Here is a 22856-nt window from a genome sequence, read left to right as displayed (position 1 = left end):
AGCCAAGTGGGGCCCTCCCCATTCGTCAGAAGGAAACCCCAGGACACGAGAAATTTATAAAAGTTTATAAAAAATTTAATTTATAAAATTTATAGAAGTTTATAAAACTATCCATGTCAGAGAGAAAGTGGTCAGAGATAAGTTTTCCTTCCTCTCTCAAAACACTAGAAGTCGTCCAATAAAGCTGAATGTTGGAAGGTTCAGGACCAATGATAAAATAAAGTCCTTCTTCATGCAGTGCATTGTTGAACTGTGGAACTCACTCCCACATGAGGCAGGGGTGGCCACCAACTTGAATGGTCTTAAAAGAGGATTAGGGGGGGAAATATCTGGAAGAGAAGGCTATTGACTGCTACTAGCCACAATGGCTAAGCTGTGCCTTCGTGGTAGGAGGCAGTGATGCTTCTGAATGCTACAGATGGGGAGAGACTGATCATGTGCTTGCTGGCTTCCCACAGGCATCTGGTTGGCCACTGTAAGAACAGGATGCTGGACTCAATGGACCTTTGGGTTGATCCAGCAGCATTCTCCTTATGTTCTTAAATGAAAAGGAACAGAGGATGAGTGCCCCTCTTGTGTGTCCCATTTTAGGAATTCCCTGAGGTCTCTCTGGAGACGGAATACTGGATCCGAAGGACCACTGGTCACCTGGCCCAGAGGGGCACACTTTCCCAGGATGTCCTATCAGGCTTGCAAAGGCCTCCAAAGAACATCTGCTACTTGTCAAACGTTATTTACAACCTGTGCTCAGGCTTGGCAGGAAGCCCTGTCGATTTCAGAAGGGTGTGTGCAAATCACCGCCCTCCCTTTGAATAGGCTTACTGAGGACAGCTATTAGCTAGGGTGGGGAGGTAAGGTAGCACACTTCTAAACTCCAGAGGCTCAAAGAGATGTGGAGAAGACTGAGAGCTAATCTGATAGCCATCTTTCTGCTGCTCCAGAGGGTGGAACCCAAACCGACTACTAAACCTTAGGAACAACTTTCTGAGCTGTGGAAGGGCCTCCCTCAGAAGGTGGGGGACTCTCCTTCATTGCAGGTTTTGGAAACAGAGCTCGGATTCAGAGTCAGGGATTCTCCGGCTGTGATTTCTGCATTTTAAGGGGTTGGACTAGATGACCCTGGGGGTCCCCTCCAAATCTACAATTTTATTATTCTAGTGGCTTTGCCCTGCTGCATCCAGACTCCAGGATCGGATGGAGAGAGGCGCCCAACAAGCCTTTGGATAAGCTAAAGGGAGCCTCCATGGGCAGGGGCAGTCTACCTCAAGTAGGTGATCAGAGAGGGAAAGGGGCCACCACCTCAGGGCCCTGTTTGGGAGAGCCCCCCCCCTTCCAGCATGGGGGCAATCTTGCAGGCCACCTTGGAGAAAGATGCCTGACCCAGCGGGGCTCCTCTTTGGGCTGTTTTGGGGAAAGAGGTGCACCCTCCCATCTGAGCCCCCACTCGGGTCAGGTTTTGTCTCCCCCTCTTATTTCTCCCCACGCTTTCTCCACCTACCTGACATGTCCTCCGCGATCTGCGGCTCCTCCGCGCCGCGCATCGCTCCGCGGGCTGAGCGGCGGCAGCCTCCGCCCGGTGCGCACGTTGCGCTGCGGAGGGCGAGGCAGCGAAGATGGCCGCTGCAGCGACTGGGGAGGGATGGAGAGGGGGTGCTCGAGAGCCCGGCGCGCGGGAGGGGGGCAGAAAACGGCCCCTCTTCTTCCTCCTCCTCCTTCTCGCCGCTGCCTGCCCCGCCGCGATCCGCAGCCGCGCAGGAGGAGGAGGAGGAGCGCGCTGGACCCACCTCGCACAAGCCAGCCCGGAGCGGCGGCCGCGCACACATGCCCAGGCGCGCGCGCTGACGTCCAGTCTGGTTACCTTGGCAACCGCATCCCATCATTTTGGGCACACCACCGGCGGCGGCGGCGGCGGCGGCAGCATCTCTCTCGGTAGACAGCCAAAGCAAGCCCCCTCCCCAGCTCCCCAAACACGCACAAACGCCCCTCCAAGAATCCTCCCCGCGGAGATTTTTACGCACCAGGAAAGTGAGAGGCGCAGGGAGGAAAAGATGGGTTGGGATTGAGAGGGTTGATCCTGCAGGGACAATGCGATATGAGAAAAGGACCACAATATTTCTGAGGGGAGATACTTTGATTTGGCATTTGTTTTTCTTTTTAAAGGACCATTTATTTAAGCTTTTCTCCAAAAAGCCATGCCAAAGGCCCATCAAGGCTAGAGAACCCATGGTGGCGTCGTGGTTAGAGTCCAGGCTTCAAATCTCCACTTGGCCACTAAGCTCACAGGATGACCTTGGACCAGCCACTCATTCCCTGCCTAATCTACCTCACAGGGTTGTTGTAAGGGCAAAGTGGGGAGGAGGCCACCTTGAGGAAAGGTGGGATACCGATGCAACAAATAAATAACAGACCAACCTCCTGTTCTTGCAGGGGGAGATGCCTATGGGGAACCTGCAAGTGGGACCCAAGAACAGGAGCACCTTTTGCCCAACTGCAATTCCCAGCAACTGTTATTCAGGGGGTCTGCTGCCTGCAACAGTGAAGCCGGAACATAGCCATCAGGGTTAGTAGCCATTGGCAGCCATAAATTTGCCCAGTCCTCTGGGCTGATGGCCATCACTGTCTCCTGTACGAGGGAGTTCCATAGTTCATGCACTGCCAGAAGGAAGACTTCCTCTTATCTGTCCTGCATCTTCCAGCATTCTTGGACATCCCTATTATGAGAGAGAGCTTTCTTCAGTTCCATCACATCCCCTCTTATTCACCGTTTCTCTAAACTGAAGTCCCAAACTCTGAAGCTTTTCCTTGATCATTTTGGTTGCCCTTTCCTGAACCTTCTCCAACTCCACAATATCCTTTTTGAGGTGAGGTGAGCAGAACCGCACACAGTACTGCAAATGCGCCATAGATTTCTATAACGGCACTATGATATCAAAAGTTTCAGTTTCTTTCCTGATGATCCCTAGCATGGAATTTGCCTTTTTTCACAGCCACTACACACTGGGCAGGCACACTCTCTCCCTGTTTGTATTCCCCAGCAGATGGTATTTAGAGATGTCGCTGGTTAACCTGAAGGAGGACAGGGAGGAGACTGGTGTGACCTGTGCCCAAGTGAGGATTCGAACTCAGGGCTTCCTCACTTTGGATAGCTGGCAACCCACAAGGGGAGCAGCAAATTAGGTCCCTGGGAAAGCCCCACAGCCATCCTGGGGAGGTTTGTGACACAGCAGAGTCAAATGGAGATTCCACAGCCAATCTAACAGCCCCAAGGATCCAAACTTGGACTGGATCCCAAATGATCCCTCACCTTTAGGCTGTACCTCTCCAAAACTAAGGCAACCAGACGTCTTTGCTTATTACTCTGCTCTCTTCCAGATGACCGGTTAATTGAGCATTCAGTCTGGTTTTGTTTGCAGGTAGATTACACCATACATTGAAAGCAAATTATACCCACGCTTCAAGCGCATTATTTCTCCCCAAAGAATCCCGGGAATCGTAGTTTCCCCCCTTCACAGACCTACAATTCCCAGCACCTTAACAAACTACAGTTCCCATTATTCTTTCGAGGAAGTCACTGTGGGATTGTACAGTCAGTAGAACTTGAGTCTCTTAATCTCAGGGTTGTGGATTCGAGCTCCACATAGTGCAAAAGCTTCCTGCATTGCAGGGGGTTGGACTAATGACACTCGCGGCACCTCCAACCTTTGCCATCACGGCACCTCCAACCAACTTCTGAAATACTGTTAAGTATCCTTAATATTATTTGGTGTGAAATGCCAGCTTTGTTGTTGTTTAGTCGTGTCCGACTCTTCGTGACCCCATGGACCAGAGCACGCCAGGCACTCCTGTCTTCCACTGCCTCCCACAGTGCCCCTTCATGGATCACTGCCTTGCCGTGGCGAAGGGGCTTGAATAACTCAGAGAAGCTATGAGCTATGCCGTGCAGGGCCACCCAAGATGGACAGGTCATAGTGGAGAGTTTTGACCAAACGTGATCCACCTGAAGCAGGAACCGGCAAGCCACTCCAGTATCCCTGCCAAGAAAAGAAAACTCCATGGACAATGGACAAATGCCAGCTTAGCAGTATTTAATAAATAAAAAATCTCTCTCATTGCTTTCCTTAACTACTGGCTGACACAATAGCCAGAGTACTTGGATGTTCACCCTGCACAGCTTGGCAAACTTAATATTGGGGTTTTTTTAATTTAAAAAAAAAATCTGGGGAAAAAGCTTTCCTCAACCTCTTCTGTTCCTCAAAAGCAAAAAGACTAGTTTGCCTGGCAAAAGAAACCCCTCTTCCACAAGTTGCTGCAACAGTCAACGTGGGAATTTGCAGCAGGGGATTCTCCTGTGTGGGTGTCTGAGGGCCCTGCTCCTTCCTGCCACTCACCATCTGGCCTGGGGCGGGGCCTGAAGCCTCACAGGGACTGCTGCGCTCTGCTGCCCAGGAGGATTCTCCTGTGTGGGTGTCTGAGGGCCCTGCTCCTTCCTGCCACTCACCATCTGGCCCGGGGCGGGGCCTGAAGCCTCACAGGGACTGCTGCGCTCTGCTGCCCAGGAGGATTCTCCTGTGTGGGTGTCTGAAGGCCCTGCTCCTTCCTGCCACTTACCATCTGGCCTGGGGCGGGGCCTGAAGCCTCATAAGGACTGCTGCGCTCTGCTGCCCAGGAGGATTCTCCTGTGTGGGTGTCTGAAGGCCCTGCTCCTTCCTGCCACTTACCATCTGGCCCGGGGCGGGGCCTGAAGCCTCACAAGGACTGCTGCTGCGCTCTGCTGCCCAGGAGGACTCTCCTGTGTGGGTGTCTGAGGGCCCTGCTCCTTCCTGCCACTCACCATCTGGCCTGGGGCGGGGCCTGAAGCCTCATAAGGACTGCTGCGCTCTGCTGCCCAGGAGGATTCTCCTGTGTGGGTGTCTGAAGGCCCTGCTCCTTCCTGCCACTTACCATCTGGCCCGGGGCGGGGCCTGAAGCCTCATAAGGACTGCTGCGCTCTGCTGCCCAGGAGGATTCTCCTGTGTGGGTGTCTGAAGGCCCTGCTCCTTCCTGCCACTTACCATCTGGCCCGGGGCGGGGCCTGAAGCCTCATAAGGACTGCTGCGCTCTGCTGCCCAGGAGGATTCTCCTGTGTGGGTGTCTGAAGGCCCTGCTCCTTCCTGCCACTCACCATCTGGCCTGGGGCGGGGCCTGAAGCCTCATAAGGACTGCTGCGCTCTGCTGCCCAGGAGGATTCTCCTGTGTGGGTGTCTGAAGGCCCTGCTCCTTCCTGCCACTTACCATCTGGCCCGGGGCGGGGCCTGAAGCCTCATAAGGACTGCTGCGCTCTGCTGCCCAGGAGGATTCTCCTGTGTGGGTGTCTGAAGGCCCTGCTCCTTCCTGCCACTTACCATCTGGCCCGGGGCGGGGCCTGAAGCCTCACAAGGACTGCTGCTGCGCTCTGCTGCCCAGGAGGACTCTCCTGTGTGGGTGTCTGAGGGCCCTGCTCCTTCCTGCCACTCACCATCTGGCCTGGGGTGGGGCCTGAAGCCTCACAAGGACTGCTGCTGCGCTCTGCTGCCCAGGAGGATTCTCCTGTGTGGGTGTCTGAGGGCCCTGCTCCTTCTTGCCACTTACCATCTGGCCCGGGGCGGGGCCTGACAGGCCTCACAGGGATGGTTGTTGTCACTGCTGCTGCGGCCCAGGGGGTTCCGGAGTGGCGCAGAGCTTTTTTAAAATGTTTTAAATTTTTCCTTGTTCTTTTTATTTTTATTTTTTTGTATATGCGGGGACGTGGATGGGGGTGGGATGGATGTTTAGTTGGGAATTTGTTTGTTTTAACGGATTTGTAATTTTATAGTTTTTTATTTGTATTGTTTTTTTGTTTTCTGGGGTCTTTTGTTTTTGTTTTTATTGTTTTAAGGTCTTATTTTGTTCTTAAGGGGAGGGGTCAGGGCTGCCGGGGAGTGGGTCCCAGCCAACAAAATGGCTGGGGCATGTTCCACAGAGGGGGATGCGCTGGGACAACCGATCTCAGTGATCACGGGTAGGAGGAGGAGTTACGCTAAGACCAGACCTTGTCATTACAGAGGAGGCAGGTTTAGTCGTTGTCTGAGGACTATCCCTGCCTCCGGGTCTGGTCCTGACCGGACGGATACTAGAATCAGCAAGGGATACCCACATGGCCTGAAGGTGCTGCTGTGCAATGCCAGGTCGATGATTCATAAAACCACTGCAATCCATGACTTGATCATGGATGGAGGATTTGACCTGGCATGTGTAACAGAGACTTGGTTGGATGAAGCTGATGGGCCTGTTCTTGCCGCTGCTTGTCCACCAGGTTTCTCTTACGCACAGCAACCCAGGCCTTGTGGGCGGGGAGGGGGGGTTGCAGTGATTTTTAGGAAGTCATTAGTTTGCACCAGGCGTCCTATTGGGAAGACCCAGTTTTCTGAGTGCATGTTCTGGAAGTTGGGCAATAGGGGCAGTACAGGATTCCTTCTGGTGTACCGACCTCCCCGCTGCACCAAGGATTCCCTGCCCGAACTGCTTCAGGTCGTGGCGGATGTCCTCCTGGAGACACCTAGCTTGGTTGTCCTAGGGGATTTTAATATCCATGCCGACACGACCTTACAAGGGGCCGCTCGGGACTTCGTGGAAAGCATGGCCTCCATGGGGCTGTCCCTGAATAAGTTTGGCCCAACCCATAGCCGCGGACATGCCTTGGACCTGGTGTTTACCTCAATGGATGTTGGTGATCTGACACTAAGTAAAAGCGAAACAAAAGAAGTGCCATGGTCAGACCACTTCCTGGTGCAACTTGACTTCTCCGCAACCCTTCCCCTCTGCAGGGAGGTGGGACCGATTCGGATGGTCCGCCCCCGCCACTTAATGGATCCAAATGGTTTCCAGAGAGTGGTAGGGGATGCTTTATCCCATGTTGATGGCCTTTCAGCTGATTCCCTGGTGGCCCGCTGGAATGTGGAGTTAACCAGGGCTATTGACTGTTTGGCTCCGAAGCGCCCTCTCCGATTGCATGGAGCCCGGACAGCCCCGTGGTTTTCCACGGATCTGAGGGCAATGAAACAATCGTTGAGACGGCTAGAGCGCCGGTGGCGGAGGACCCATTCTGAAGCTGACCGGACACAGGTTAGAGCTCAATGTCGAGCCTACCAAGTGGCAGTAGCGACGGCGAAGAAGACTTTCTTCACTGCCTCTATTGCATCTGCAGAAAACAGCAGCAGGAGACTTTTTCAGGTGGTCCGCAATCTAGCGGAACCACCTGCTACATCGGGGCCCAGTACGGGCCACATGATCTCCTGCAATGATTTTGCAAAGTTTTTTGCAGATAAAGTCGCTCAGATTCGGGAAGAGGTCGATGCCACTGTGGGAGCAGGGCCAGGGCGGGAGAGTGCTAGAGTCCTGTCTAGTCAAATTGCGTGGGATCAATTCCAATCTGTTACCTCCGAGGATGTGGACAGGCTGCTTGGACGAGTGAAACCAACCACCTGTCTCCTTGATCCTTGCCCATCCTGGCTTATAAAAGCTAGCTGGGAAGGGCTGGGCGATGGGCTTCGTGGGGTGGTGAATGCTTCCCTCTGTGAGGGAGTCTTCCCAGACCCGCTGAAAGAGGCGGTTATTAAACCGCTTCTTAAAAAACCATCTTTAGATGCGGCCACGATGGCCAACTATCGCCCAGTCTCAAATCTTCCATTCTTGGGCAAGGTGATTGAGCGAGTGGTGGCTGAACAACTCCAGGCACGCCTGGAAGAAGCGGACCATTTGGATCCCTTCCAGTCGGGATTCAGGCCTCATCACGGGACTGAAACTGCCTTGGTCGCACTGGTTGATGATCTCCGGCGGGCTAGGGACAAAGGTGAGAGCTGTTTCCTAGTTCTGCTGGATCTCTCAGCGGCGTTTGATACCATCGACCATAACATCCTTCTGGACCGTCTTGAGGGGCTGGGAGCTGGGGGTACTGTCATACAGTGGTTCCGCTCCTTCCTCCTGGGCCGTGTTCAGAAAGTTGTGGTGGGGGATGAGTGTTCAGACCCCTGGGCTCTCACTTGTGGGGTGCCTCAGGGTTCTGTCCTCTCCCCCATGCTTTTTAACATCTATATGCAGCCGCTGGGAGAGATCATCAGGAGGTTTGGGCTGGGTGTTCATCAGTATGCAGATGATACCCAGCTCTACCTCTCTTTCAAATCAGAACCAGTGAAGGCGGTGACGGTCCTGTGTGAGTGTCTGGAGGCGGTTGGAGGATGGATGGCGGCAAACAGATTGAGATTGAATCCTGACAAGACAGAAGTACTGTTTCTGGGGGACAGGAGGCGGGCAGGTGTGGAGGATTCCCTGGTCCTGAATGGGGTAACTGTGCCCCTGAAGGACCAGGTGCGCAGCCTGGGAGTCATTTTGGACTCACAGCTGTCCATGGAGGCACAGGTTAAATCCGTGTCCAGGGCAGCTGTGTACCAGCTCCATCTGGTACGTAGGCTGAGACCCTATCTGCCCACGGACTGCCTTGCCAGAGTGGTGCATGCTCTGGTTATCTCCCGCTTGGACTACTGCAATGCGCTCTACGTGGGGCTACCTTTGAAGGTGACCCGGAAACTACAACTAATCCAGAATGCAGCGGCCAGACTGGTGACTGGGAGCAGCCGCCGAGACCATATAACACCGGTCTTGAAAGACCTACATTGGCTCCCAGTACGTTTCCGAGCACAATTCAAAGTGTTGGTGCTGACCTTTAAAGCCCTAAACGGCCTCGGTCCAGTATACCTGAAGGAGCGTCTCCACCCCCATCGCTCTACCCGGACACTGAGGTCCAGCACCGAGAGCCTTCTGGCGGTTCCCTCACTGCGAGAAGCCAAGTTACAGGGAACCAGGCAGAGGGCCTTCTCGGTAGTGGCGCCCTCCCTGTGGAACGCCCTCCCACCAGATGTCAAAGAGAACAACAACTACCAGACCTTTAGAAGACATCTGAAGGCAGCCCTGTTTAGGGAAGCTTTTAATGTTTGATGTATCACAGTATTTTAATATTCTTTTGGAAGCCGCCCAGAGTGGCTGGGGAGACCCAGCCAGATGGGCGGGGTATAAATAATAAATTATTATTAATTATTATAATTTCCTTCACAGTCAGCAAGCTGCATTTGCTCTCCAATTCATCTTACTCCACCCAGATGAAAGAAGATCTAAGCAAAACTTGAAATAAGGACAGAGGTAGGAAGGAGTAGCCAGGGAGCTAGAAGCATGGCCTTGGGGTAGCAGAGGTTCCGTGGTGCCAGCATCGTCTACAAAGCAGGGTGTATAGTTCGAAGGGATCCCCAAGGGTCATCCAAACCAACCCCCTGCAATTCAGAAATCACAGCTAAAGAACCCCTGGCAGATGGCCATCCAATCTCTGCTTAAAAGTCCAAGGGACTTTGACCCACTGTCAAACCGCTCTTTACTGTCAGAAAGTTATTCCTAAAGTTTAGTCAGAATCTCATTTCTTGCCATTTGAATCCATTTGTTTGGGTTCTTCCCCTCTGGAGCAGCCGAAAACAGGCTCGCTCAGATTTTCCATGTGACAGCCCTTTAGCTATTTGAAGGGGGCAGTCATATCACCTCCACAAACTCTTCTCTCCTCCAGGCTGAACGTCCCCAATTTCCTCAGCTGCTCCTCCTAAGACTTGGTTTCCAGACCCTCTGGCAAGCCACCAGTGAATCTGTCAAAACCCCAAACCCAACCACCTTCAATACTCTACACACTGCTTCATACATCCCTCCCCCCTCTGAAACCAGCCTCCTCTTCCCTATTATACAAACACATGCTCTGCACCCCCCTCTCCAATTATGAAGCCTTTTCCATCACAGCAAGTGTGGGAGCCTTTAGGAATCTAGACACTGATGAACTACAACTCCCAACGTCCACCTTGACCATGCTTCCTGGGGCAGACGGGACTTGGTAGTTACAGGTGAAACTCGAAAAATTAGAATATCGTGGAAAAGTTCATTGATTTCAGTAATTCAACTTGAATGGTGAAACTAATATATGAGATCGACTCATGACATGCAGAGCGAGATGGGCTTCCACTTCTCAGAGGTCCAATCTTGCTTGATTTGCAATCTTGTTTTGCTGATTTTCCTTGAATATTCTAATTTTCTGAGATTGTTAATTTGGCGTTTTCATCAGCTGTACGCCATGATCATCACAATGATAACAAATCAAGGCTTGACATATCGCGCTTTGCATGCCACGAGTCTATCTCATATATTAGTTTCATCTTTCAAGTTGAATTACTGAAATCAATGAACTTTTCCACAATATTCTAATTTTTCGAATTTCACCTGTAGATTCCCCACACCTGCATTGCAGCAGCCCTTTCATCCCACCCCAATAAAAGGGGATGAACCTTCCCCTCAGCCCAGTCTCCTAGGCTGGCACCCACAGGCACAATGACCCTCTCAAAACACCAGCACCCAACACATTCCCAATTTTAACTTGAGGTGCTTTAGCTTGTGGAGAAGATAGTTTGGTTGGGGGAGTGAAGGGCTTGCCCAACCTTTGGGGGTGGTCTCCCCCCCCCCCCCCGTTTTGTTTTGGGGTGGGGTGGGTAGTTGTTTTCCCCTATGGGGACGGGTGGTGTTTCAGAGCATTTCCAGTTTTTTCTTCTACAAAATGGGCCCTTTGCAGCGATCCTGAGTTTGAGATTTCTAAGTGGGTTCTTGGGCACATCGGAAATGGGAACACATGACTGTGGCACCACTACCCTGGAGAGATTTTGTGAGGTTTTGGCTGCCAGTGCTGCCTTTCTGGCAGTGACAGAGGTGCCCACAGGGGCCACTTTGCCCCACGCCACGGGCGGTCTGGCCCTGCTTTGGCAAAAGAAAAAGTTGGGGATCCCTACCCCTAAGCCCATACCACCATCTCTCCATAGAGGGCAGCAAAGAGGAGGAGTTTGGATTTGATATCCCGCCTTTCACTCGGCTAACATTCTCCTTTCCCTTCCTCCCCCACAACAAACACTGTGTGAGGTGAGTGGGGCTGAGAGACTTCAAGGAAGTGTGACTGGCCCAAGGTCACCCAGCAGCTGCATGTGGAGGAGCAGAGACGCGAACCCGGTTCCCCAGATTACAAGACTACCACTCTCAACCATTACACCACACTGGCTCTCAAAGGACAGGGGAAGCTTTTGGTGCGGACATCTATTCTGGCTGTGTTTATATGGCAGACTGCAATCCAGACAGAACCACACAAGGAGAAATGTTATAACAACTTTCACCGTATTTTATTGAAGGAAAAGCGAATGTACAAAATATTGCCAGATTCCTTTGCGTTTAATCTTCCTCCTCCTCCTCCTCTTCATCCTGGTTGATCTGGAAATATCGCAACTCGTAGCTCTCCTTGCTGTTGGCGACCACGCGGAGCCAGTCGCGCAAGTTGTTCTTCTTCAGGTATTTCTTGGTGAGGTACTTCAGGTATCTGCGGAAGGAACAAAGAAGCAGGGAAGCAAACTGACTGCGGCCCCCAAATGACGCCACTGGACTCTGCTGGGTCAGTCACATGCCCGGTTCTCGAGCTGCTTAAATAATTCAAGCTGAGTCAACGGCAACAGGATCTCAGTTGCCTGATGGGGGATGCAGCAGCCCAAGGTCCCCAAAAGGCATGGTATCTGCAAATGTGGGTAAAATCTGGGCAACCCAAAAAACCCTTAGCTTTCTTGTCATTGTATTTTTTAAGAAATCACATTTCCAACTCCCTGTTTCTGGGTGTGAAGGTGAGTTGACGACCCCGACTGAAATCTCCAAGGCTTAGAGGAAGGACTGAGTAGGACACCCAGGGGGTAAGGAACTGGTTTCATGGGCTTGCATTCTTCAATACCCCAAGCCAAGAAAAAAATATATTCAAGTCTCTTAAATGAGCGGTTTGGCTTCATTTATACATGGAATGGGAGGGCCTGCATTCCCCTAAAAATATCAGTCCCCCCACAAACCAGCACAACAGAGCCTTTCCAACCCTCCTTCTCACTGTACTCAAACCTTGTTTTAAACTGTCTCTATCCCGCCCTCCATGACACCACCTGCTCATTTTACTGAAACTTCCATGATTTCCTCTCAGTGTTCAGGTTGCAAGGTTTTTAGCTGGGGCAATTAGAACAAGATCCATTATTTGACTATTGATCCAAACCCTCAATATGTATTTTATATAAGTGCCTTTTTACCTTTATTCTTTGTATACCACATTTTGTTTGTTTTACTGCTATGGCTGGTGGCTGATGCAAATAAATATTCATTCATTCATTCCTCTCAGTGTTACTCCATCCCTGCTCTCCTCAAACCTCCACCATTATTTAAAACCACTTTTGTTCTTCTATCCCACCTGGACTTCACACAAATCCAGGATTGTGTTGGGACACTACAAATCCTCAAACGGCAGCTGCATGATAACATTTTTATTAGAAATGTTTTATCTATAGAACTGTTGTACAGTGGTGCCTTGTACAGTGGTGCCTCGCAAGACGAAAAGAATCCGTTCTGTGAGTCTCTTCGTCTAGCGGTTTTTTCGTCTTGCGAAGCAAGCCCATTAGTGGATTAGCGCTATTAGCGGCTATTAAAGGCTTAAGGGATTAGCGGATTAGCTGCTAAAAGGCTATTAGCAGCTTAGTGCCTTAGAAAAAGGGGGTGGGGAGCGAAACCCCCCCCCCAGGAACCGCAAGACATTTTCGTCTTGCGAAGCAAGCCCATAGAGAAATTCATCCTGCGAAGCACCTCCAAAACGGAAAACCCTTTCGTCTAGCGGGTTTTCCGTCTTGCGAGGCATTCGTCTTGCGGGGCACCACTGTATATTGTTTTCACACTTTTTTGGTTCAAGGCTTTTTAAATATACAGTAGAACCTCGGGTTACGTTACCCTCAGGTAACGTAAACTTCAGGTTGCGAAAGCGGCAAATCCAGAAGTGTTTCGCCGCATGCGCATGCACAGAAGCAGTCTACCACTTCTCCTCCGGTTGCGAAAACCTCGGCCGGACCTCCAGAACGGATCCCGCTCTCAACCAGAGGTACCACTGTAACTGTGTATTTTAATGTTGCATCTCGCCCAGAGACCTTCCTTATGGTAAAGTGGGGAAGTAATTAAATAAACAAATAAATAAATAGCCCTCTTCCACTATTGCACCTCACCAACTGCTAATTCAGAGGCAAGATTTCTCTGAAGATGGATGTTCTAAATTGTCCTTATGAATAGCAGCCATGAATAGATTTCTCCCCTCCTCCTCCAAGAATCCCCTTTTAAAGGCACGAAAGCTAGTGGTCAACAACACTCCCTGCGGCAATGAGTAAAATGTATTGTATGAAGCAGCACATAAGCTTCATTGGGTGATCCTCTTTTCTCAGCCCGCACCTACAGCCAATTGTACAACACCAGAGGGCCAGAGGCCACCCCCACCCCAGTCTTTTAACCCCGCGTGGCTCCTTACCTCTTGGAAAAAGGGACCTCTGAGGTGACTGTGATTTTGCTTTTGCTTCTCTCAATGGTCACCACACCGCCACCAAGGTTCCCAGCTTTCCCATTCACTTTGATCCGCTCCTGCAGGAACTGCTCCTGCAAAAAAAAAATAGTAATGCCTGTTTAGGAACTGGCACCCCAGTTTAATTTGTTTTTTCCTCTACCCTCCCCGTCCCTTTTCCCTTGCGTGCTGCGTTTTTTAAGGTTGTAAACCTGCAGGAAGGGACTGTCTCGTTTTAAATGACTGTATGCTGGCCACTCTGGGAGCCTTTCTGCCTGAAAAGTAGATAACAAATGCTCTAAAGAAACAACAAGCGCTTGAAGAGTGACTGTTACGAGGTGATGCCTAACCTTTCATTTATTTTCAAGAACATGTTTGTGTTGCCATTGCTCCCTCTAGGAAGATAAAGGCGGTGAAACTGGACCCACCAATCCATTTCATCCCTACAACAACCCTGCAAGACAGGCTGAGAGACAGTAACTGATCAAAGATCAGTCTGAGAGCATCATGGCTGTACAGGCAGGGCTTTAAACCAAAGTCTCCCTAGTCTTAGTCCAAAATCCTGGCCACTACACTAGGTAAAGGTAAAGGACCCCTGACAGTTAAGTCCAGTCACAGACGACTCTGGGGTTGCAGCGCTCATCTCACTTTACAGGTTGAGGGAGTTGGCGTTTGTCCACAATTTTTCTGGGTCATGTGGCCAGCATGACTAAGCAGCTACTGGTGCATCGGAACACTGAAACCAGAGCAGTGCACAGAAACGCTGTTTACCTTCCCGCCGGAGCAGGACCTATTTATCTACTTGCACTTTTTTGGGGCATGCTTTCGAACTGCTAGGCTGGCAGGAGCTGGGACCGAATGGGAGCTCACCCCGTCACGGGGATTCGAACCACCAACCTTCTGATTGGCAAGCCCAAGCAGCTCAGTGGTTTAGACTACAGTGCCACCCGCGTCCCTTGCGACCACTACACTAGCCCTTCCCCAAAGCTGGTGTCCTCCAGAGGCTTTGAATTATGGATCCCATCAGCCAGCTGCAGTCCCAAAACATCTGGGGGGCACAGGCTTGGGGAAGGCTGTTCTGCAACAAAATGGGAGATGCAAACGTCCTGAAAAAGGAGGCAACACTGCCAATTTCTAAAGGTCTAAAACCCAACAAAGGTTAATGAGAGACTTCAACATAATTCTCACAAATGTTGAGAAGAACCATGACCCATAATATTCATCTGTGAACAATGTGAGGTCACCAACCAATTAAAGGATGCCTAGATCAAGGATGGGGAACCTATGGTCCTCCATCTCTCATCTTTTCTAGACAGGGATGATGGACCAACAACACCTGGGGATGGGACACAGGTTCCACATCCTTGTTGTTCTGGAGGGTCGTAGTCTAGCGCCAGAGCACAGAAGGTCCCAAGTTCAATCCTGGGCACCTCTCATGGCAATCTCTCAGGCAGCAGGCTTGGCAAACTCTTCTCTCTACCCCAGACTGTGGAGAGTTGTTGCCAGTCAGTGCAGACCAGAGAAATGGAGCCTGCAGCTCTCTGGCTGCCACGTGGCTTCAGTGTCCATTAGGCCCAGCCAGAATGGTCAGGGACGATGGGAGTCATTGTTCAGCAACAATTGGAGCAGACGTCGCCAAACTAAGGCCTGTGGGCCAGATAAGGCCCGAGGGACTCATTTATCCGGCCCGCGGCAACCCCTGCCACCCCTCTTACCGCCGCTGCGCTGCGCGGCTGCCCACCTCCAGGTCAGAGGAGCACCAGAAATAGCTTGTGCGCATGCGTATGTGCATGCTATTTGCGTATGTGCAAGCATTATTTCTGGTGCACATCTGGGTTGGAGGAGGACCGCACACATGCGCACAAGCTATTTCCGGTGCTCCTCCGACCCGGAAGTGCGCCGGAAATAGCGTATGGGCACGCGCTCCCCTGCCCACTGTGCGATCAGTGCTGGAGACACCAGCCCGAGGCGCGGTAAGATTGCTGACCCCTGAACTGGAGGGTCACTGGCTCCTCACCTCTGCCTAAGGTGATTCCTTTTCCCCCCACGAGTGATTAATAAATTTACATTTGAATAAATCTGCATGTATAATACAGACAATGGCAGAAGCAAGAAAGGATTTAGGATACATAGAAGCCTTTGAAAGAATGCACAACCAACAAGGAAAAGGGACAGCCCGCTGGGGTATCCAAACTACTGTACTGGTGATACTCTGAGAAGAGTCCTCATCTGAAGCCCTGGAGTGCTGCTGCCAGTCAGGGTGGAAAGCACTGAGATGGATGGCCCAGCAGTCTGACTGAGACAAAGCATTAGTGCAAGCACATACCTAGTTGCTTTGTTCAGAGCTGAATGTATGCACTGCAGCAAAATGGCAGTGCCACAAGCAAACAGGCATCAGGCTTTGCCACACAAACTTCAGATACATACACAGAGCTCCAAGATATGCCCACTCCAAACCAGGCTGTTCCAAAACACGACCAAAGCAAGAATAAGGAACTGGTGGCCCCGCTGAGGCCATTGGACTACAAGCCCCATCATCCCTGACCAATCTGGCCACACTGGCTATGGCTGATGGGAGCTGGAATCCAACCTTCTCTGGAGGGTACCAGGTTCCCCACCCTGAACCAACAATAACCTCCTGCAGGATCCAAAACCAGTTGCAACCAAATGTATGCAGCACAGACATGAAAAGAGCTTGCTGGATCAGGCCAGTGCCCCATTTGGTCCAGCCTCCTGTTCTCACCACGGCCAATCGGATGCCCCAGTGGGAAAACAGTAAGAAAGAGCAGAGCAGAAGAGCACTCTCCCCTCCTTCGGTTTCCAGCCACAAGAGCACTTACTGCCTCCGACTCTGGAGGCACAGCACAGCCATCACGGCTAGCAGCCATCGATAGCCTTGTCCTCCATGCTAGCTGGAGAGATCAGAGAGAACAGCAGGTGCTCCAGTTAGCAGTGTATTTGCAAGCAGCCTTTCGACAGCACAAGGCATATCCTGCCTGTCAAAAACACACTCCGAAACAGAAGCCCTGACCAAGATAGAAGTGCCTCCCATTTCCAAAGATGGCAGCAAAGCAACCAGATCTTCTATTTGCAATCTGTGTGGGAGATGTGCCTGGTTTCTCAGAGTAGCAAGTGCAGGCAGTTAATGGGATTCCAGAGGTGGTCAATGCCTCCAAGGGCCGGGAACTTACAAAGTTGGCAGCATCCATGATGCCATCTTCTACTGGATGGGTACAGTCTAGAGTGAACTTCAGAACCTGCTTCTTTTTTTTGCCACCCTTCGTCACAAGCTTCTTCTGCAGGAGAGAGAGAAAGAGAGGTTACTATTGTTCAAGAAATCCGGGCACATGCACCAGAGAGGAAATTTTAAGGGCTCTTCTATTATTTTAATATGCTGAAAACCGCTTTAGCTATTTTCCTATACTTGAAATGCAGTATATAACTTTCTGTAACAAATAAATAAAACTAATGTCTCACATCCTGCCAAATGTAGGAGGGGAGGGGTGAAACAGGCAGTTGTCCCTCCCCAAACTCAGTTTTTTCATCTTGGCTGGAGTCTAAACTTAACCAAAAGATTCAGATAGATCACACTGACTATACACTGGTCCCTGCCACCCATAAGGTGAAATTAAAGTACTGAGGAATGCAGTAAAGAGGTAAGAAATTGCTTTTCAGCAGATTCTTGTCCACAAAAGTTTGTCCCATAATAAATTTATTAAGACTCTTTTGTTGTTTTTGCAGCTACAGACTAACACGGTTACCCCTCTAGCTAACAGCTTTAGATGCCTTACAGGAGGTGACAATAACCGTAAACATGTTTTCTTTCCCTATTAGGGCCTGATGCTCACTGCAAAAGCAGACACCCTCTTTGCAACATCAGGTGAGCCCCACATAGAGAAGAAATTGCACAACATCACATGTTTTCCCAAACCCATTTTTTCCCCACCCAACACCCTGGTTTTGTCTCACACCTGTTGAATCTTTATGCTGGCTCCTTGCCACTTCTCTCAGCCAATCTAGAAGTTCCTCGTCCTTAAACGCAGGGCTCTACAACCAGCTGCACCTCCTCCCAAATCTCTCCCAATCTTTCTTGCTCTCCCCAACCCAAATCTTCTGCCCCTACAATGCCCTTCGTGGTGACGATTCTGCTTCTGAAGCTGAAAACCATGTTTTAAAAAGTCCTTCCTAAAAATTCCCTTTTTTCTCCAAGATTGTCAAGCTGCCCCAGGGCCAACTTTTCTTCACTCCTAGTAGGTTTCTTCTTATTGCTTTATCTGCTGCTATCCCATGCTTTAATTCTTCCTAACTCTGGCTGACTGGAAGCCTCCTGAGGAGAGTCCAGAAGGGGAGTGATGTTGCTCACTGGGCTTAGAGGAGCTCAGGCTAATCCACCTCGCAGAATTCTGGAGAAGAGGTTTGTCATTCGCCCTCAGCCATGACAGCAAAGAACGGAAGTGAGAGGCGGCATGTTGACTATCAAGCACTGGGGACAAACACCAGTTGGTGGCTATTTCCCCTTAATCCATGCTGGCCTAGCTATCTGCTGTAAACTAGCAGGACCACAAGCAGATGATGCTAACTGCCCCCTTATCTGGTTGTCTACAGAGAGCCAGAAGCGATTCCAGGCAATCAAGCTTTGTAGAAAGCCTGCACCTTTTTCAGATTTTGCTAGAGAAGAATGTCAAAACACAAACACACCACCAAACCACTAATACACTGAATAATATAAATGAACTCGGGGCTGTAATCAATGCTGGTCCTACTCAGAGCAGACCCACCAAAATTAAGAAATATTACTAATGCAAGTCCACTTTATAAACAGTCATAGCTTCCCCCAAGAATCGTGGGAACTTAAGGCTGCTGAGAGTTATTAAGAGACACCCCTATTCTCCTTACGGAGCTACAATTCATAGCTACCTGGGAAGAGGGACTGTTAAACCACTCTGGAAATTATAGCTCTGTGACAGGCCTTGGGAGGAGGGCTGCCTAACAACTCTTCACACCCTTAACAAACTAGAGTTCACAAGGTTCTTTGAGGGAAGCCAGGGCTGCATAAAGTGGTACGAGACAGCTTTAAATGTCTAGTACAGATGGAGCCTAGGACTTAATTGGATGCAACCACTAACACAGCTTTGTGTGTGATCAAACCTAACCAGTTTGGTGGACTATAAGCAACTAAGCAGTGATCTAGCCCTAGATAGCTGGACAGTCAGGTCTTCCCTAGTGCTCCAGCAACCTAGCTCAGTAACATAAAGGCAAAAAAAAGACAAGTATGTGCACATACTAATCTTGTATACTATAGATCACATCTGACACAAACTCTGCCATGGTTTGGGGCTTCCCTTGGGCTTGATCCAGAAGCTGCAGTTAGTGCAGAATGCTGCAGCACAATTGCTGAGAGGTGTGACTTTGTTCACATAGAACAGCTGTGCTCAGAGATTTGCAAGTTCAAAGTGTTAATGTACGAGCATACAGTCGTACCTTGAAAGTCGAACGGAATCCATTCCGGAAGTTCATTTGACTTCCAAAACGTTCAAAGACCAAATCGCGGCTTCTGATTGGGTGCAGGAAGCTCCTGCTGCCAATCAGAAGATGCGGAAGCCCCATCGGACGTTCAGCTTCCAAAAATAGGTCACAAACCGGAACAGTCATTTCTGGGTTTGCGGCGTTCAGGAGCCAAAACGTTTGGAAACTAAGATGTTTGAAAACCAAAGTACAACTGTAAAGCCCTTGACAACTTTGGAACCAGTTTACCTGCAAGAACTCCTTACCCCATATGTGCCTGCTTGACCACTTCAATCTGCACAACTGGCACTGTTACAGCTACCCCCTTACCTGTTCTGCATTTGTAAAAAATCAGTTTTGTTATGTGGCAGCACCTGCACTTTGGAACTCCCAGCCTACTGAAATTATTGTTTTTATTTATTTTTTTACCAATAATGTTATTGTTTTATACTTCTTATAAACAACTTTGAGGTTTTCTACAATGAAAAGTGTCTAAATCTTAGGAAATAAATAAATAACTTGAGGCCGAAAATATAGTGTGCCTTTAGTCTGACCCCACTGTCAGTCAATTTCCTGAGGAGTTGATGTGAAAATATGAAGGTATGCCATCTTTTCATATTGTTTCATTAGATTTACTGTTTCAGCTTTAAATTTTGATGTGGTGTGTTTTTTTGTTTTCTTACCTACTGCTTTGACTGTTGCGATAAAAAAGTAGTACAGAAGAAATAATAATAATAATAATAATAATAATAAACACAGCAACCTGAGAGACAGAATTTAAAATAGCTCTTATTGCAACCAAGAATTGGGGAAAAAACAAAGCTATAGCTTAAATATTGTGGCTAGGATTATACAGCAGGTTCAGCATTCTGCCCACTCAACACATTTTTTCTTAACAGTCATACCTTGGGTTACAGACAATTCAGGTTGCGTTTTTTCAGATTACAGATTGCCAAAACCCAGAAGTACCGGAACAGGTTACTTCCGGGTTTCAGCGATCGCACATGCGCAGAAGCGCTAAATTGCGCTTTGCGCATGCGTGCCGAATCGCAACCTGCGTGTGCGCCGCTGTGGGTTGAGAACGTGCATCCTGCACTGATCACGTTTGCAACCCGAGCGTCCACTGTATGAGTGAATAAATGTCACCTGGTCATATGGGGAGAGTGGGGGGAATTAATGGTTAAAATCCAACACAGGCAAGCTTAAGCCCACTGAATTCTGTGCCTTTACAGAGTGTTGGATATAAGCCAATGTTACTGGGAACACTGCAAGTTGGTGTTGGTCCCCATCTCACAGGCAGATTTTTCAATTTCATACCCAACGCAGCCACGAAGTGATGGCCCATACAAGTTGGAAAGCAGACACTGGTGAATCCTGGACTGCCAAGAATCAGAGCTGCACAACATGTGGGTCTGAACACATGTTCTATATATAATGTGACCTGGCTTCACAGACAATCACACTGGGTGAGGTGTGGACTGTACATAAAGCAGCAGGCCACAACCCTTTAGAGACTATTCTCTCTCCCAAATGCTTATGTGTAAATCAATGGCAAGGAGGGCCACACACACACACACACACCGGATACTGTTGGGACTCTTAACTCTCATCAGCTCCACTTAGCATGCTTAATGGTCAGGGACGATGAACACTATAGTTGTTCAGCAGCCACTGCACAGCATATTTTGGGTCTATGGACCACAATAAATTTGTGTGTGTGCTATGATCCAGCAACATCTGAAGGCCTCATGTTGGCTACACCTGCAGTAAACTATTGATGCTTTGTTGTAAACCTATGGTCCTTCAGGTGATGTTCAGCCTCCAGTTCCCATCAGCCACAGCCAGCATGGGCAATGGGAGTTGGGAGTCCAAAAGGCAACTCTTGAAACACCCCAGTTGAAGCCTCTGAGATAAAGGAAGAGATAAAAGAGGTCTCTGATATATAGGGCGCAGGGCTGTAAGGAGGAGGATGTGCACCAGGCATAGGCAAACTGGCCCTCCAGATGTTTGGGACCACAATCCCCACCATCCCTAGCTAACAGGACCAGCGGACAGGGAAGATGGGAATTGTAGTCCCAAACATCTGGAAGGCCGCAGTTTGCCTATGCCTGATGCGCACTGTGAGAACAGGGCTGGACTAGATGGGTCCCTTCTGGCCCTTTCCAGGGGCTGCAGGGTTCTTCTCAGTTTCGTAAGATTTGTCAATGGAACCTCCATAGACAGTGCATTCTACCCTAGAATGCAAGAGAGTAGGAGTGGGAGAAGGCTGTTGCTCTCACGTGCTGCTTGGGAGAGGGGTTCCCTTTAGGGCAACTAGTTGGCCACTGTGAGAACAGGAGGCTGGGCTGGATGGGGCCCCCTTTGGCCTGATCCAGCAGCTCTTATGGGTAGGCCTCGCTTCCTGCGCTGTCCTTCTGGAGCCAGATCCAAGAGCTCAGCTGCTCTCTGCACATGCTCAGGGGGGACATGGGGAGCCTACCCCGGAAAGCAAAACGGGTGCGGGTCCAGGAAGTCAGAAATGTGCTTCATAGGGTGGGAGGAGAGGCTGAGGCCTACCTTGCAGGGAGGAAGGGGCAGGGGGACCCCCCCCCGGCCAGGTAGACTCCCTCCCCTCCCTGCTCCTTATGACGTCACCGCCAACAACCCCCCCTCCGCTTCCTTAATACGTCACGGACCTCACCCCGCCACCCTGGACCTCCCTTTCTAGGCCCGACTCGGCCAGAGACTCACCGCAGGCGCCATGGCGGCAGCAACGAGGGGGAAAGAGAGAAAAAGAAGGCGGCCGCGCGCATGCGCCTACTTCGGCGCAGCCCTCCCGCCCACTTCCGCCCTTGCGTCAGGCGGCGTGCGGTTGCGCACTCGCCGCATAGGAGGGGCGGGGGAAAGGGGAAAGGAGGGTATAACCATAGAGACGAGAGGGTAGGGTGGGGATCGCCTTCGGCCTCCCGTCCTCTTAAAGGCCGCTGCTCGCGGAGCATGCTGGGAGGTGTGCCGTAAAGAGAAGCATGGCGGGGAGGGATTGAGCAATACCTTTGGCCCGCTTCCCATCCTGCTCCTCCTCCCTTCCCGGGGGCTGATGGGAGTTGTGGTTCCAGGCGCTGCTCGGAGCTACCTGAGGGGATTGAGACGAGGTTGAGGGGGAAATGTCATAAATAAATACCGTATGAAATGCATAAAGAGACTAACGAAGTATTCCACTAATTCAAAGAAAGAAGGAAAGGAAAGAAACTTTATTAGTCTCGTTATTCATTAAATTAAATAAGTAAATAAATAAATAAAGTTTTCAAATAAGTAAAAAAGAATGTTAATGTAATAAAAAATTTAAAAATGCTCCAGATAACATAGAGCTGCCTCTCTGTTTCATTATGAGAGCCGGTCATGCATATGCACTGACGTTCTCTGCATATTAACAGATATAGATCCTTCCCAAGGTATTCCTCCCACATTCGAAACCATGGGTAGGCAAACTAAGTCCTGGGGGCCAGATCCGGCCCAATCGCCTTCTAAATCCGGCCCCTGGACGGTCCGGGAATCAGCATGTTTTTACATGAGTAGAATATGTCCTTTTATTTAAAATACACCTCTGGGTTATTTGTGGGGGCTGCCTGGTGTTTTTACATGAGCAGAATGTGTGCTTTCATTTAAAATGCATCTCTGGATTATTTGTGGGCAGTAGCGGAGCTTCATGCTCCGGCACCGAGGGAGGGGCAGAGAGCAGGCAGAGGCTTGTAAGGGCATGGTGCGTGTCCTGAGAGCGTGGCGTGCCACCTGTGGGGGTGTGGCGCCTAGCACAGGCGAGGGGGCAGCCGCGATGGCACCCCACCGGGATCACGCTGCCCGGGGCGGTACACTCCCCCCCCCCTTCCTCCACCAGTGTATGTGGGACATAGGAATT

General features: G+C 50.2%; 3 protein-coding genes across 6 annotated transcripts in view; all 3 read right to left on the bottom strand.

The window, feature by feature from the left end:
* CHD5 (chromodomain helicase DNA binding protein 5) overlaps nucleotides 1–1821 on the bottom strand; it is a 62460-nt gene extending 60639 nt beyond the window's left edge. For all 4 annotated transcript variants that reach the window (XM_083452035.1, XM_083452037.1, XM_083452038.1 and 1 more), the window contains exon 1: nucleotides 1499–1821. In XM_083452035.1, coding sequence (XP_083308161.1) covers nucleotides 1499–1541 — 43 coding nt within the window. In that variant the 5' untranslated portion in view covers nucleotides 1542–1821. The remainder of the gene's footprint in view (nucleotides 1–1498) is intronic.
* GPR153 (G protein-coupled receptor 153) overlaps nucleotides 1–22856 on the bottom strand; it is a 134132-nt gene that overhangs the window by 15023 nt on the left and 96253 nt on the right. The window lies entirely within an intron of this gene.
* RPL22 (ribosomal protein L22) lies at nucleotides 11219–21829 on the bottom strand. The gene is made up of 4 exons (XM_083452313.1): nucleotides 21692–21829; nucleotides 16648–16752; nucleotides 13427–13551; nucleotides 11219–11434 (listed from the first exon to the last, which is right to left on the bottom strand). The coding sequence occupies exons 1-4, from the start codon at nucleotides 21701–21703 to the stop codon at nucleotides 11290–11292; spliced, it is 387 nt and encodes a 128-aa protein (XP_083308439.1). The 5' UTR covers nucleotides 21704–21829; the 3' UTR covers nucleotides 11219–11289.

This window comes from Podarcis tiliguerta, assembly GCF_965153285.1.
Source record: "Podarcis tiliguerta genome assembly, chromosome: 8".
NCBI classification, from domain to species: Eukaryota; Metazoa; Chordata; class Lepidosauria; order Squamata; family Lacertidae; genus Podarcis; species Podarcis tiliguerta.
Note: the sequence above shows the minus strand (reverse complement) of the source record. Positions and strands in the feature narration are given on the sequence as shown.